We start from the raw sequence: 13,275 nt of genomic DNA on the forward strand, positions 1-13,275 counted from the left end.
ACTCATAATAGTTGTAATAACTACCTCAGACAAACTGTAATAACTATCTCAGACTAGTTGTAATATCTAAGAGTAGTTCTAATAACTAATTCAGAATACTTGATATAACAAACTCATAGGAGTTGCAATAACTAACCCAGACTAGTTGAGAATACTTGATATAACAAACTCATAGGAGTTGCAATAACTAACCCAGACTAGTTGTAATAACTCATAATAGTTGTAATAACTACTCTGACTAGTTGTAATAACTCATAATAGTTGCAATAACTAACTCAGGCTAGTTGTAATAACTAACTCAGACTTGTTGTAATAACTAATTTAGACAATTTGTAATAACTACTCAGACTAGTTGTAGTAACTCATGATAGTTGTAATAACTACTCTGACTAGTTGTAATAACTCATAATAGTTGCAATAACTAACTCAGGCTAGTTGTAATAACTAACTCAGACTTGTTGTAATAACTAATTTAGACAATTTGTAATAACTACTCAGACTAGTTGTAGTAACTCATGATAGTTGTAATAACTACTCTGACTAGTTGTAATAACTCATAATAGTTGCAATAACTAACTCAGGCTAGTTGTAATAACTAACTCAGACTTGTTGTAATAACTAATTTAGACAAGTTGTAATAACTACTCAGACTAGTTGTAATAACTCATAATAGTTGTAATAACTACTCAGACTAGTTGTAATAACTCATAATAGTTGTAATAACTACTCAGACTAGTTGTAATAACTCATAGTAGTTGTAATAACTACTCAGACTAGTTGTAATAACTCATAATAGTTGTAATAACTACCTCAGACTAGTTGTAATAACCAGTATGAGGGGAGTGTAACGTAACATTGAACAGACGTTAATCCTAGTTAGTCCAGGTTGAGTTTAGTTTGGATCTTTGCTCCGGTTTGTGTTCAGACCGTCGAGGGTTAAACTGGTTTAGTGACTGGAGTTCCACGTCGTCAGGAGTTGTTTCTGTCTCGTCGCTGTGCTCAGTGGTCAGAACATGTGGGGGACGGTGTTAGGTGTCTCTGGCCGTACAGGGTGGGGGAGGGGGGTGAAGGAGGGGGGGGGGGGGCGATTCTGCTGGAACATTCGCACAGAGACTCATTCATTGCAGGGATTTTTTTTTTTTCAATCTCATGTTTGTCTCATGCTTGCTGGATTCTTCTCATTGGGCTGTCAGGCTGGTGAGATCCTGGGCTGTGACTATCACCTATGAGACATCATAACACCCCCCCCCCCCTAACTAAGCAACAAAAACACAATTACTACCAACACTACAAACCTAACATAACCCCCAATAATTACATTTAAAACATGACAAACAGAAGTTCCCATAATGCATTGCAGCTCTCAGCTCCTTTATCGCTACACATTATTAAATCTTTAATGTCCTGTAGTTGTTGTGTAATTCACTATAAGTTGTCGTCACTCTCAACAAGTCTGCAATGAACCTCCTGGAACTGTCGGAGCTCCGCAGCACAGCAGTTTTACTGTGAAAGGTACAGGAAGCTCCCGGCTTCAGACACCAGTTGAGCCGCTGTCGTGACCTGCAGCCGCAATTCTACATTCTTCATGCCATTATTGTTGCGTAATGACGTCACGTCGCTGCGTCGTTCACGACCCTACATTTGACCACTCTTTGTAGCGGGACTGCGCTCTGGGTGGCCTTGCCTCCTTACGTCCCTCCGGGATGAACTGCAGTGGGACGGAGGCTCAAGGAGCCGCGGGGTGCCGACCCCCGGGTTTAGAACCGGTCTGGGACATTTTGCCTGCGGCAGTGAAAAAGCTCGGTATGAAACCCTTGAGCTTCTTGAGCTTGTTGGAATCTCTGGATGTGGCGGGACTGGTTCGATCGGCGAGAGCCGCCCTCAGACAACAGAGGAGGGCTTCCTGTCTTCGTAGATAAGTTGGGTCTTTGTCTGGTGGGAGGGAGCGTCCCGATGACGGTGTTTGTCTTTCGTGTTTGAAGGTCTCCGTAAAGGTCGCAGCGGTCACCCGGACATGGAGAGCAGAGGCGCCCTGCCGCCTTCGACCACGGCAGCCTGGCCCGAGCCGCGGTGCGGACAATGACTCGGCGGAATGGGGCGGGCGAGGCGTTCCAGTCAGGCGACGGGACGTCGGGGGTCCGGGCGCCCGACGACGGAGCCTGCGAGGACGAGGAGGAGGAGGAGGAGGAGGAGGACGAGGAGAGGCAAGGGTCGTCCCCGTGCTCCCCGCCGGCCGTCGCCGCCCCCGACGGCGGCTGGGGCTGGGCGGTGCTGGTCGCCACCATCCTGGTCCTGGCGCTGACGCTGGCGTTCCCGGCCTGCGTGGGGATCTTCTACACCGACTTGCAGAACGAGTTCCACGCCTCCAACAGCGAGACGTCGTGGGTCCCGTCCATCATGACCTCGGTGCTCCACGCGGGAGGTAAGGCAGCGGCGCCGGCTTTGTGCACGGGGTGGCAGCACTGAGTCCGAATATGGAGCTTCTCTGAAACCGACTCGCTGCGCCACGCGGTGGTACGGAGTGGTATTACAAGACTCTCGGTCTGTGTGAAGCAGCTTTTTTAAAATGATTTTATAAATGTGCTGACGGATTTTTTGGATTAAAAAGTAAAATATGGGTTCAATAATAATCCTAGTTTTCCCGTGAAACTCCGCCGTGCGCCCGAGTGGGAATCAGACTTCAAGAAAACATGGCAGCAGGTCATTTATTCTCGTTTTTCCACGTCGTCGTCGTCAACGACAGCGTCAGATAGGCCATGCTATAAGACAAGATAAGACTTTATTGATCTCACAGTGGAAAAATGTACTCGTATCATTCAGCTCTTAAGGACACTCATGAGGAAAGGAAAGACAAGACAAGGAATGTGCAAACATGCTATGTGTTTGTGCGTCTATTAATATGCGCTTTATTTCCATTAGCACGTGTTTATCCAGTCGTTTAGCGTCTGGGACAAACCTTTCATGGAAATCTCATGTTTGTCTTATTGTTTTCTGATCTCGTTCGTCAGATTGTGGATATTAGGTTTGGCTGGGACACTGGATGATTTTTCACGTTGACCGTGGCGTTTTGCATTCCTGCCGATTGGCTTCAGGGCAATGAGCCTTGAAGGGTAAAGTCTGGAGAGAGAGAGAGACAGAGAGAGAGAGAGAGAGAGAGAGAGAGAGAGAGAGAGAGAGAGAGAGAGAGAGAGAGAGCCAGCCAAATAACACCGACAAAATTACAAATGCAGCTTACAATAGTTATAACTTAAATGTTGTTCAGTTTGCAACCGCGGCACATCGTATATACACAGTTTTCACATGTCTTGAAAAAACGAGCAGAGGAAAACTCAGTAAATAAAAGGTTTAGAAAGTGCGGATTAGATTAGATTAAACTTTATTGTCATTAAAAATGCAACGAAATGCAGTTTAGCATCCAACCACAAGTGCAGTATCGCAAGTATCAGATATTATACACAGATAAATACAGTATATATGCATAACAGTGTACATTCCTATACATATATATATACACATACACACACACACATATATATATATAAATAATAAATAAATAAGGAACAGTGTGAGGTTGCTATTACTAGAATTTGCATTAATTACATTATATTACATTTAATGAACTAAGTGTCGTTAACGTTCTTTGACGGGGTGAGAGTTCAATACTAATATTACTTTATACATTCAGAGTTGAAGTGGGGACGGAAGAAAAGTGTAAAAAGATTTAAGAATTTTAGTGTTTTTCCCTCGGACGTCTGTGTCAACGCAGCCTTGAAGAGAGGAATTTATCACGTTCGCTCATTTCGCCCTGTTTTTCTGACACAATGGCCACAACTGTCGTTCAATTCACCTCTGCTCTGCTCAGTGTTTGAACTTGCTTCGTTTCCTCCTCCGCTTCTGCAAACAGCGTGTCTCTCCTCCTCCTCCTCCTCCTCCTCCTCCTCCTCCTCCTCCCTTCTTCACTTCCTCTTTCCACCCGCACGCCGTTAAATCTCACCTCACCATCACTTCGTTCCGTCAGAGAAGCGGTGAAGCCGAGACGCTTGGAGGGGCAGGTTGAGACGATGTACAAACCAACAAACAAACCACCTTCAGCACGTATTTCAAGCGAAATGTTTGAATCCAATACGAATTGAGAGCTGCTGGTTGATTAGACGCGTCACGTAAACCATCGTCTCACACACACGTCTTCAAATTAATTTCGATTGAGGAAAGTTTGTTGAAACTGACGATAAAAATGCAAATTATTTTGCCTCTGTATTAAAAAAATATGAATAAAATGTTAAGGGACAAAGCGGGGAACATAAATATCTATATTTTTTTCGGTCTCAGGGTGTGGACTCGCCATAATCTTAATTAACGGTGTAATGTACAGTGGGATATCTTCGTTATATACGTTTGTACAGGAAGGACAGGTCAGCTCCGTTCGGTGTTCACATCAAACCACTGTAATCACACAGGCAGGAATGTGGTTATTCTGGCTCTTTAACTCAGACTGGCGCCGTGCGACGGTGTGAAGCAGTCGCTTATTGAGGCACTTCATGAGCGAAGAACTAATCTCCGCTAAAATCGAACCTCGTATTCACCTCAGTGTCGTATTTGAGACGTTAAACTACACTTCAGTCGTCTCTTTTTCCACCTCCTTCCTCCAGCTGGGCTCTTCGCTCCCTGGTGTTGATCCACATGTTCCTCGTCAGCCACGTTCGGGTCTCAAAGTGCCTCCAACTGTTACGAAACGTAAATTTTCTGATGGTATTCAGACCCGATTAGCTTGAAAGTCATGTTCTTCACTACGCACAGTTTTCAGAGCTGGAGCTTGAGTTTCCCTCTGAGTTACTCACTACCAGAAACATATTTATTTTAAATTAAAAATGTATTAAAGGCTGTAAATCGGCAAAACTAAACTAGCGTTTGGCGTGGATGACACTATTGAAAGCAGTGGAAGGACTTTAGGAGTGACTGAATAAAGACTTGTTAGTGTAAACCTTGTGTTACACTTGATTTTCACTCTTTTTGGTGAGAAGAGCTGTAATATTCTTTCAGAACTTCAGTCGCTATGATGCTAATAGTCATACTGTTTATACAGAATACAGATTTACGCCACACGAAACGTGAAAACCGGACCTTTTCTGCACGTTTTCTTCCTTCGGGCAGTTTTAATGGATTTTAACAAACGTGACTTGAATCTCCAGCTTTTTCTTGTGTGGAGAAATGATAGTACCCTGCCACTAGTTTCCATCTGACACCAGAGTGCTGGGTTGGTTGAGGCTCACCCGGTCTCAGTGTTGTCATTAATATCATTCCACCCTGTTAACTAACAACAAAAGCCGGCCCAGTAAAGGTTCCTGCTCGGCGCTTATCAGCAGCAGGTGAGGTATCGTCACGTGTCGGAGGTCATGGGAAAGGTTCTCCACGCAAAGCTGCACTCTTTTGGATTGAAATCCCCTCCAAACGTATTTCCAGTCACGCTCTCGGGTCGTCCAGAATGTGCAGATTACAGCTTCACAACCGGTTATGTGAAACCTGATGCAGGATTAAGGAATCCTTTTTATGCCCCCTTCTGCTCCGGCGGGCTTTAAGCTAAGAGCATTAATGTGACCCGCAGGGCCGTTCTGCAGCGTGCTGGTGGAGCGGCTGGGCTGCAGGGCCACCGTCATGCTGGGCGGCGTCCTGAGCGGCCTGGGAATGGCCGCCAGCTCCTTCACCAACTCCATCATGGAGCTGTACGTCACCGCCGGGGTCATCACAGGTCAGAGCGCTCTCGCAACGATGTCACAACGATGTCACAACGATGTCACAACGCTCTCCCAACGATGTCACAGCGATCTCACAACGATCTCACAACTCTCTCACAACGCTCTCACAATGCTCTCACAATGCTCTCGCAACGATCTCACAACGATGTCACAACGATGTCACAACGATGTCACAACGATCTCACAACTCTCTCACAACGATCTCACAACGATCTCACAACGATCTCACAACTCTCTCACAATGCTCTCACAACGCTCTCACAACGATGTCACAACGATGTCACAACGATGTCACAACGATCTCACAACGATCTCACAATGCTCTCACAATGCTCTCACAACGCTCTCACAACGATTTAACAACGATCTCACAACGATTTAACAACGATCTCACAACGTTCCTACAACACTCTAACAACATTCCAACAACGTTCCTACAACATTCTAACAACGTTCCTACAACACTCTAACAACATTCCTACAACATTAACAACATTCTAACAACGTTCCTACAACACTCATTCCTACAACACATTTCAGTATGGCTTCATGAACAACGGGATAAAACTCAAGATGAATGTTGTTTCAATGATCTTTGCGTCTCCAGTGTGTCTGAACTGAAGCTCTGGTCTCTGCAGGACTGGGTTTCTGCTTCAGCTTCCAGCCGGCCGTCACCATCCTGGGTCACTACTTTGTGCGGCGCCGCGCCTTCGCCAACGCCATGTCGTCCACGGGCACGGCGCTGGGACTGTGCGTCCTGCCCTTCCTGGGAAACTACCTCCACTCCGAGTTCGGCTGGAGGGGCAGCTTCCTGATCCTGAGCGCCGTCCTGCTCAACTGCTGTGTGTGTGGCGCCGTGATGAGGCCCCTCCAGCCCAGGAAGCACCGCGGCCAGCCGCTGATGAACCACGGAACGCCGCCGCCACCGCCGCCCGATGACGCCAAGCAGAGGAAGGACTCGTCCTGCCTGAGGACGGCGGGCCGGTGGCTGCTGGCCTCCCTCAGCAAACACATGGCCTTCGATCAGTTCTGCAACAACGCGCGGTACCGCGTCTACGCCATCGGCATCACCTGGATGATGCTGGGCTTCGTGGTGCCGCTGGTCTACCTGGTGCCGTACGCCACCGCCAACGCCATGGAGCAGGGCCGCGCCGCCCTCCTGCTCTCCATCCTGGGCGTCGTCAACATCGTGGTGCGGCCGGCCTTCGGCGTCGTCTTCAACATGCCCTGGTTCAAGGGGCGCCACGTCTACGTGTTCGCCGCCGCCCTGCTGGTCAACGGGCTCAGCAACAGCATCTGCAGCGTGGGGCCGGGCTTCCCCGTGCTGCTCGTCTACGTCATCATCTACGGCCTGTCCATGAGCGTGGTGGGCTCCCTCATGTTCACCGTGCTCATGGACATCGTGGAGATGAGCCGCTTCCCGTCGGCGCTGGGCCTGCTCGCCATCATGGAGAGCGTCACGCTGCTCATCGGGCCGCCGCTCGCAGGTGAGACAGACGAGCCGCGTGAGAATCCGTGTTATGAGAGTGTCTTGTTCGTTTTGTTTTCCGCCTCCCGGTCTGAATGAGAGCCGTCGGGACTCTTGGGAGCTGAGAGGGTCAAACACGTCAGGTTCAGGCTAAAGACCAGTCGAATCCAGGAAACAAGAAAAAAAACAAACAATAACGAGATGATCTGCATTTCCTGTGGCAAATGCATGATAGTGTGAATGCTGCTGGCAAACTGTAATGCTTTGTCCTGCCTGGCAGGTAAACTGTAATGCTTTGTCCTGGTGACCCGTCTCTGGTCTAGAGTGAGAGTTTAAACTTGTGAAACCTTTTGAAAATGTGCAACTTTTTAAAAATGTGAAACCTTTTGAAAATGTGCAACTTTTTGAAAATTGTGAAACCTTTTGAAAATGTGCAACTTTTTAAAAATGTACAACTTTTAGAAAATTGTGACACTTTTTGAAACTTGTACAACTTTTTTAAAAAGTGTCAAACAGTTAAAAAAAAAAGTTCAAACAGTTCAAACAGTTAAAAAAGTGCCAAACAGTTAAAAAAATAGAAAAAAGTGAAAAAAGTTGAAAAAGTTTCAAAAAGTTGAACAAGTTTCAAAAAGTTGAAACAGTTGAACAAGTTGAAAAAGTGTCAAACAGTTGAAAAGGTTGAAAAAAGTTGAAAAATGATCAGTTGATCTCCAGAATCACATGAGGCTGAGATGAGGATGGAACCACAGTTATAACCGATGAACGTGAAAGCAGGGAGGAACGACGAGGAGCCTCGGGCGCCTTCTAAAAGTACCGAACAAACAACAGTGATTAAAAGTGAAGCCTGCACTCAGAATAGCTGCTAGTTTGATGACTTCCGTTCTGGACTGAAGCCAGGAAGCTTGTTCTTCCTCTGCACTTCTGAAAACGACACCAAGTCCACTTCCTTCACGTTCCGCTCAGGATAAAACACGACTCCGTCACGAGGTACAGCTTCAAGCAGCTTGGCGAGGTCGTGAGCGTCAGATTGTTTGTGTTTGGAACTAAAACGACTTTGACTTAGATCAGACTTGTTCACCCCAACGAACGACTCTTAACAGGATCATGTGACGGTCATGCCATCTACATCTGTTGCATGAAAACTGCTTCATAGAGAAAGATTGTATTTATTTATTTATTTGTGTTATTTATTTGTTTGTTTGTTTATTTATTTGCCTGTTAAATTTAATTTAATTATTTGTTTGTTTATTTATTTGTCTGTCTGTTAAATTTAATTTAATTAAATTAGACTAGACTAGACTAGACTATATTAAATTAAATTAAATTAGATTAGATTAGATTAGATCAGATTAAATTAAATTAAATTAAAATAAATTAAATTAAATTAAATTAGACTAGACTAGACTAGACGAGACGAGACGAGACGAGACAAGACTAGATTCGATTCGATTCGATTCGATTCGATTCGATTCGATTCGATTCGATTCGATCCGATCCGATCCGATCCGATCCGATCCGATCCGATCCGATCCGATCAGATCAGATCAGATCAGATCAGATCAGATCAGATCAGATCAGATCAGATCAGATCAGATCAGATCAGATCAGATCACATCAAATCAAATCAAATCAAATCAAATCAAATCAAATCAAATCAAATCAAATCAAATCAAATCAAATCAAATCAAATCAAATCAAATCAAATCAAATGACAGACAGACAGACAGACAGACAGACAGACAGACAGACAGACAGACAGACAGACAGACAGACAGACAGACAGACAGACAGACAGACAGACAGACAGACAGACAGACAAATAATAATTTAATACAAATAAGCATATGTGTATGGTACAAGCAGTATTCTTATATTGTACATACATTTTCAATACGGGACCGTCACTTTAAAAAAATAAAAATTAATAAATAAATAGCAATTACTTTTTCAACAAAGAAAGATGATTTAAATCCTTAAAGCTGCCGCGCTGCGACTGGACGAGCGTTTCTGGAGCGGCACACCGACACCCTGACCCTCGAGTCCCGAGTTCAGGTGGAACGTAAACAAGAGCTAAATTTAAGCGGAAGAAGCCGACGGCTCTGAGCACGAGTTCACTTTGCTCGCTGGATGTTTGGAGTAGAAACGTTTCCCTGCTGACACAAACTGACTTCTGCACTTAATACAAGCGAGGCTCTTTATTAAGTTTATCTACGACCAGATGTCCATTAACGCTCTGAAGACGTGTGTGAAGCAGCAGGAGGCGGCGGCACCAAGGCTGGTTTCTGGAGGTTTCTGGAGGTTTCTGGAGGTTCCCGGAGGTTTCTGGGTTCAGCAGCTTGTTCTCAGTGGTTAGAAACACGAGCTGGACACAGGAAATGAGGAGGAGTGGCGTTTCCGAGCGGCGGCCGAGTGGGGAAAAGGTCAGGGGGCGTCTCGGGCTGACGGGGCGGTCCGGATCACTTTCCAGCTCGAGGAGGAGAGTTTTTATTTGAGCTGATATGAACCGTGATGTGAGGAGAACCGGACGGAACCTGATGGTACCTGATGGAACCTGGTAGAACTTGATGGAACCTGATGGAACCTGACGGAACCTGGTGGGACCTGACGGAACCTGGTAGAACCTGATGGAACCTCACGGAACCTGGTGGAACTTGGTAGAATGTGATGGAACCTGACAGAACCTGGTAGAACCTGACGGAACCTGGTAGAACTTGATGGAACCTGACGGAACCTGACGGAACCTGGTGGGACCTGACAGACCCTGGTAGAACCTGATGGAACTTGGTAGAACCTGATGGAAGCTGATGGAACTTGGTAGAACCTGATGGAAACTGACGGAACCTGGTAGAACCTGATGGAACCTGGTGGAACCTGACGGAACCTGATTCCTCAACTCATCTCGGGGAAACTAATGTTACTATATTTAGGCTTTCAAACAGCATTAGAAGGTTTTTCATTTCATTCACACACTTTATTATGAGACATTTTGACCAGTCGTCTTCTAGATTTTCTTTCTTTTTTCTTTATATTTGCCGTCACATGCAGTACGCTTGTCAGTCACGGTGTAGTTCTGGCTGATGCAGTACGCTTGTCAGTCACGGTGTAGTTCTGGCTGATGCAGTACGCTTGTCAGTCACGGTGTAGTTCTGGCTGATGCAGTACGCTTGTCAGTCACGGTGTAGTTCTGGCTGATGCAGTACGCTTGTCAGTCACGGTGTAGTTCTGGCTGATGCAGTACGCTTGTCAGTCACGGTGTAGTTCTGGCTGCAGGTCCTCCGGTTGGTGTCGCTGCATTAACCAAAGGTGTGTCCCGTCTGTCCCGTCTGTCCCTCAGGGATCCTGGTGGACAGGACGGGTCAGTACCACCTCGTCTTCTTCGCCTGCAGCGCCGTCGTGGCCTCCGCCGCCCTCTTCCTCCTCCTCTCCTTCGCCTGGCTGGACAGGAAGGAGCGCGCGGCGCGGGCCCGGCAGGGCGCCGCCACGACCCCCCCGACCCCCTCGCTGCCCGACCCCCCCGGGCCCGCCGCCGCCACCGCCTGCCGCTACAGCAGCGTCCCGACGGAGGCGGACCGGGACAAGGACAAGGCGAACGGCGCCGAGGTCACCAGCCTGTGAACCTGAACACTGTGACACACACACACACACACACACACACACACACACACACACACAGAGGTGCAGAGGTCACAGGTCACCCCCCCCCCCCCCCCCCCCATCCCCCCAGTTTGTGCTCAGGCTTTTTCACAAATGCCGAAAAAACCAAAACGAGAGGATGTGCTCTTAAAACCAGATTGATTGTACCGTTAATGATCAAATGCTGCTGATCCGCCTCACTTCCTCCCTCTGTTAAACTTTATTTATCTCACTTTAAACCAGCTGAAGCCTCCCACCCCCCCCCCCCCCCCACCCCCAGTTTCACCTCCAGCTGCTTCGTCTCTGTCGAGCCAAGAGGAAGTTTTCAGGTTTTATTCATAGCGATGCCCTGTTTTGTTGGATTTTGGCGGCTTCCCGCGCCGCGATCTGTCAAAACACTCGTTAAACGGCGGCGTCCCGTTTAAAGCGGCGGCTGTCACGTCTGTTCAGTTCCATAAATATGAGCAAAGTGGGGCGTCGCCACCCTGCCTTCAATATCCAGGTACAACATTTTTATTTATTTATTTTTTTTAAATCCATATTTTTGTTTAAGTAACAACTCCGATTTTAAAAAACCCAAATATCAAATATTATTTATCACAACCCCCAGTGTCAAAAGAGTGCAGACACTGTTAAATATGAATTATATTTAACAAAAAAAAACTTTGTTTTACATAATAAAATATCTGGTGCTTTCATTGTTGCAGGAACAAAACAACTTAGATTATCTTTTTTTTTTTTTTACATCAGAAACTCAGTTTTGTTGTTTTCTTTGTTTTACATAAAATGTATGTGACAGTTTCTTACATGACAACTTGACATTGAAATATTTTATGTTCAGTTTATGAAAAACTGAAATTAAACCTTTTGGTTTTTAACAACTTAAAAAAATCAGTCTGAGGTTTAATTGTCTTTACATTAAAAATGAAAAAAAAACATCTTTTAGCTTAATATTGTTTCCTTTTTTGTAAGAAAAAAACCAAAACAACAACTCACTTTTATGTAATATTTAGCTGAATATTAGTTTATTATGTATAAAAAATCTTGAAATTTAACATTAACATTTTTGGCTTAATCACAATTTTCTGAACAAAATAGTTTGTTTTTTTCACAAAAATATAACATTAAAAAAATATTTCTTGTTTGGTTCTTTTTTGTTTATACATGAATAACCGAGGTCAACATCTGTAGCTTTTTTATTTTATATTTTATTTAATATTACCATGAAATTCTTGTGTTTTCTTACAGTTGAAATTATTTTAAAATGGAAAGGTAACATCACTCCACTTTGCTAAATATCGGTAATAATGTCTTTCTTAGCTGTGATAACAAAATGATCTTCTATTTTTTAAGTTAAATGTTTGTTTGTTTCTGAAACTTTAACTTCAGATCAGTTTTGTGGTTGAACGTAGATGTTTCCTGAATCCACTGGTTCTAAATCTGGTTTCCCATCACGACAAGGTTCAGGTTTTTTCCTCCGCTGGCATTTCTATGGAACTGATGAGAACTGATTGAGCCGTTTTGACTAAACTAAACAAAAGAAAATCTGTGAGTTCAAAGCTGGTTTTATAATCTCAAAGGCCTTATGGACATTTAAAAAAATTCTCAATCTTTCACGTTTTTTTTTTTTTTTTTTTTTTAAAGAACAAGCTTTTTGGTCTGTGGAGGGAATTCAACTCCACATGGCGAGCTCCGCTGAGGGAACGTGTTCATGAGATGTTATGACGAGAGGTCAACGTCACACGCTTCACATCCATTAACGCAACAGTGCCTTTTCCCACAGCCGCTGTGCTGCAGGAACGCCGGGGGCCACGATGTCACGCCGTGGGTCACTTTTCTAAACGGCTCAAACACGTCAAACACCTTCAGACTCTCCTGCTGCAGAGGCGCATTGACAGAAAGAAATGTGAGGACGGAGGGCTGTAAACACTGTTCAGGCAGAACCTGTGCTGCAGGAAGAAGACGTCTGAATTTATGAAGGCTTGCAATGCTTCAGGCCAAATTATATCTTTATTATAAAGTCTTTATTTATACATTATAATCAGAAAATAAAGAAACGTTTGACTTAAAGCTGTCTCTTGTGAATTCTTTGGATGGATGAGGCATTCTATCTATCTATCTATCTATCTATCTATCTATCTATCTATCTATCTATCTATCTATCTGTCCACCCGTTAATACATTTTGTTCAAACTGTGAACTAATATATTGACTGTAAATTGTAGACTTTCTTTGTATATTTTCTGTCAAATGGTTGCCTGTTCTGGTTTTGTATCTGGGTTTGAAATAAATAATTTAACTAACTAAAAAAAACTAAACTAAATTCACATGAACCTCGTAAGTTCTATATATTTATTTTAAAAAGTTATTTATTATTTTACTGAACATTTTAGACATAAATAACTCAAATGAATTACATGT

At 44.5% G+C, this 13,275-nt stretch overlaps 1 protein-coding gene across 1 annotated transcript; it reads left to right on the forward strand.

Moving 5' to 3' along the window:
* Window positions 1–1,992: 1,992 nt before the first annotated feature.
* On the forward strand, window positions 1,993–11,834 carry slc16a5a (solute carrier family 16 member 5a). The gene is made up of 4 exons (XM_080517526.1): window positions 1,993–2,422; window positions 5,603–5,746; window positions 6,392–7,240; window positions 10,556–11,834. Exons 1-4 carry the CDS (start codon window positions 2,080–2,082, stop codon window positions 10,834–10,836), a joined length of 1,617 nt encoding a protein of 538 aa, XP_080373652.1. The 5' UTR covers window positions 1,993–2,079; the 3' UTR covers window positions 10,837–11,834.
* The last annotated feature ends 1,441 nt before the right edge of the window (window positions 11,835–13,275 follow it).

This window comes from Blennius ocellaris (genome assembly GCF_963422515.1).
Source record: "Blennius ocellaris genome assembly, chromosome: 21".
NCBI lineage: Eukaryota > Metazoa > Chordata > Actinopteri > Blenniiformes > Blenniidae > Blennius > Blennius ocellaris.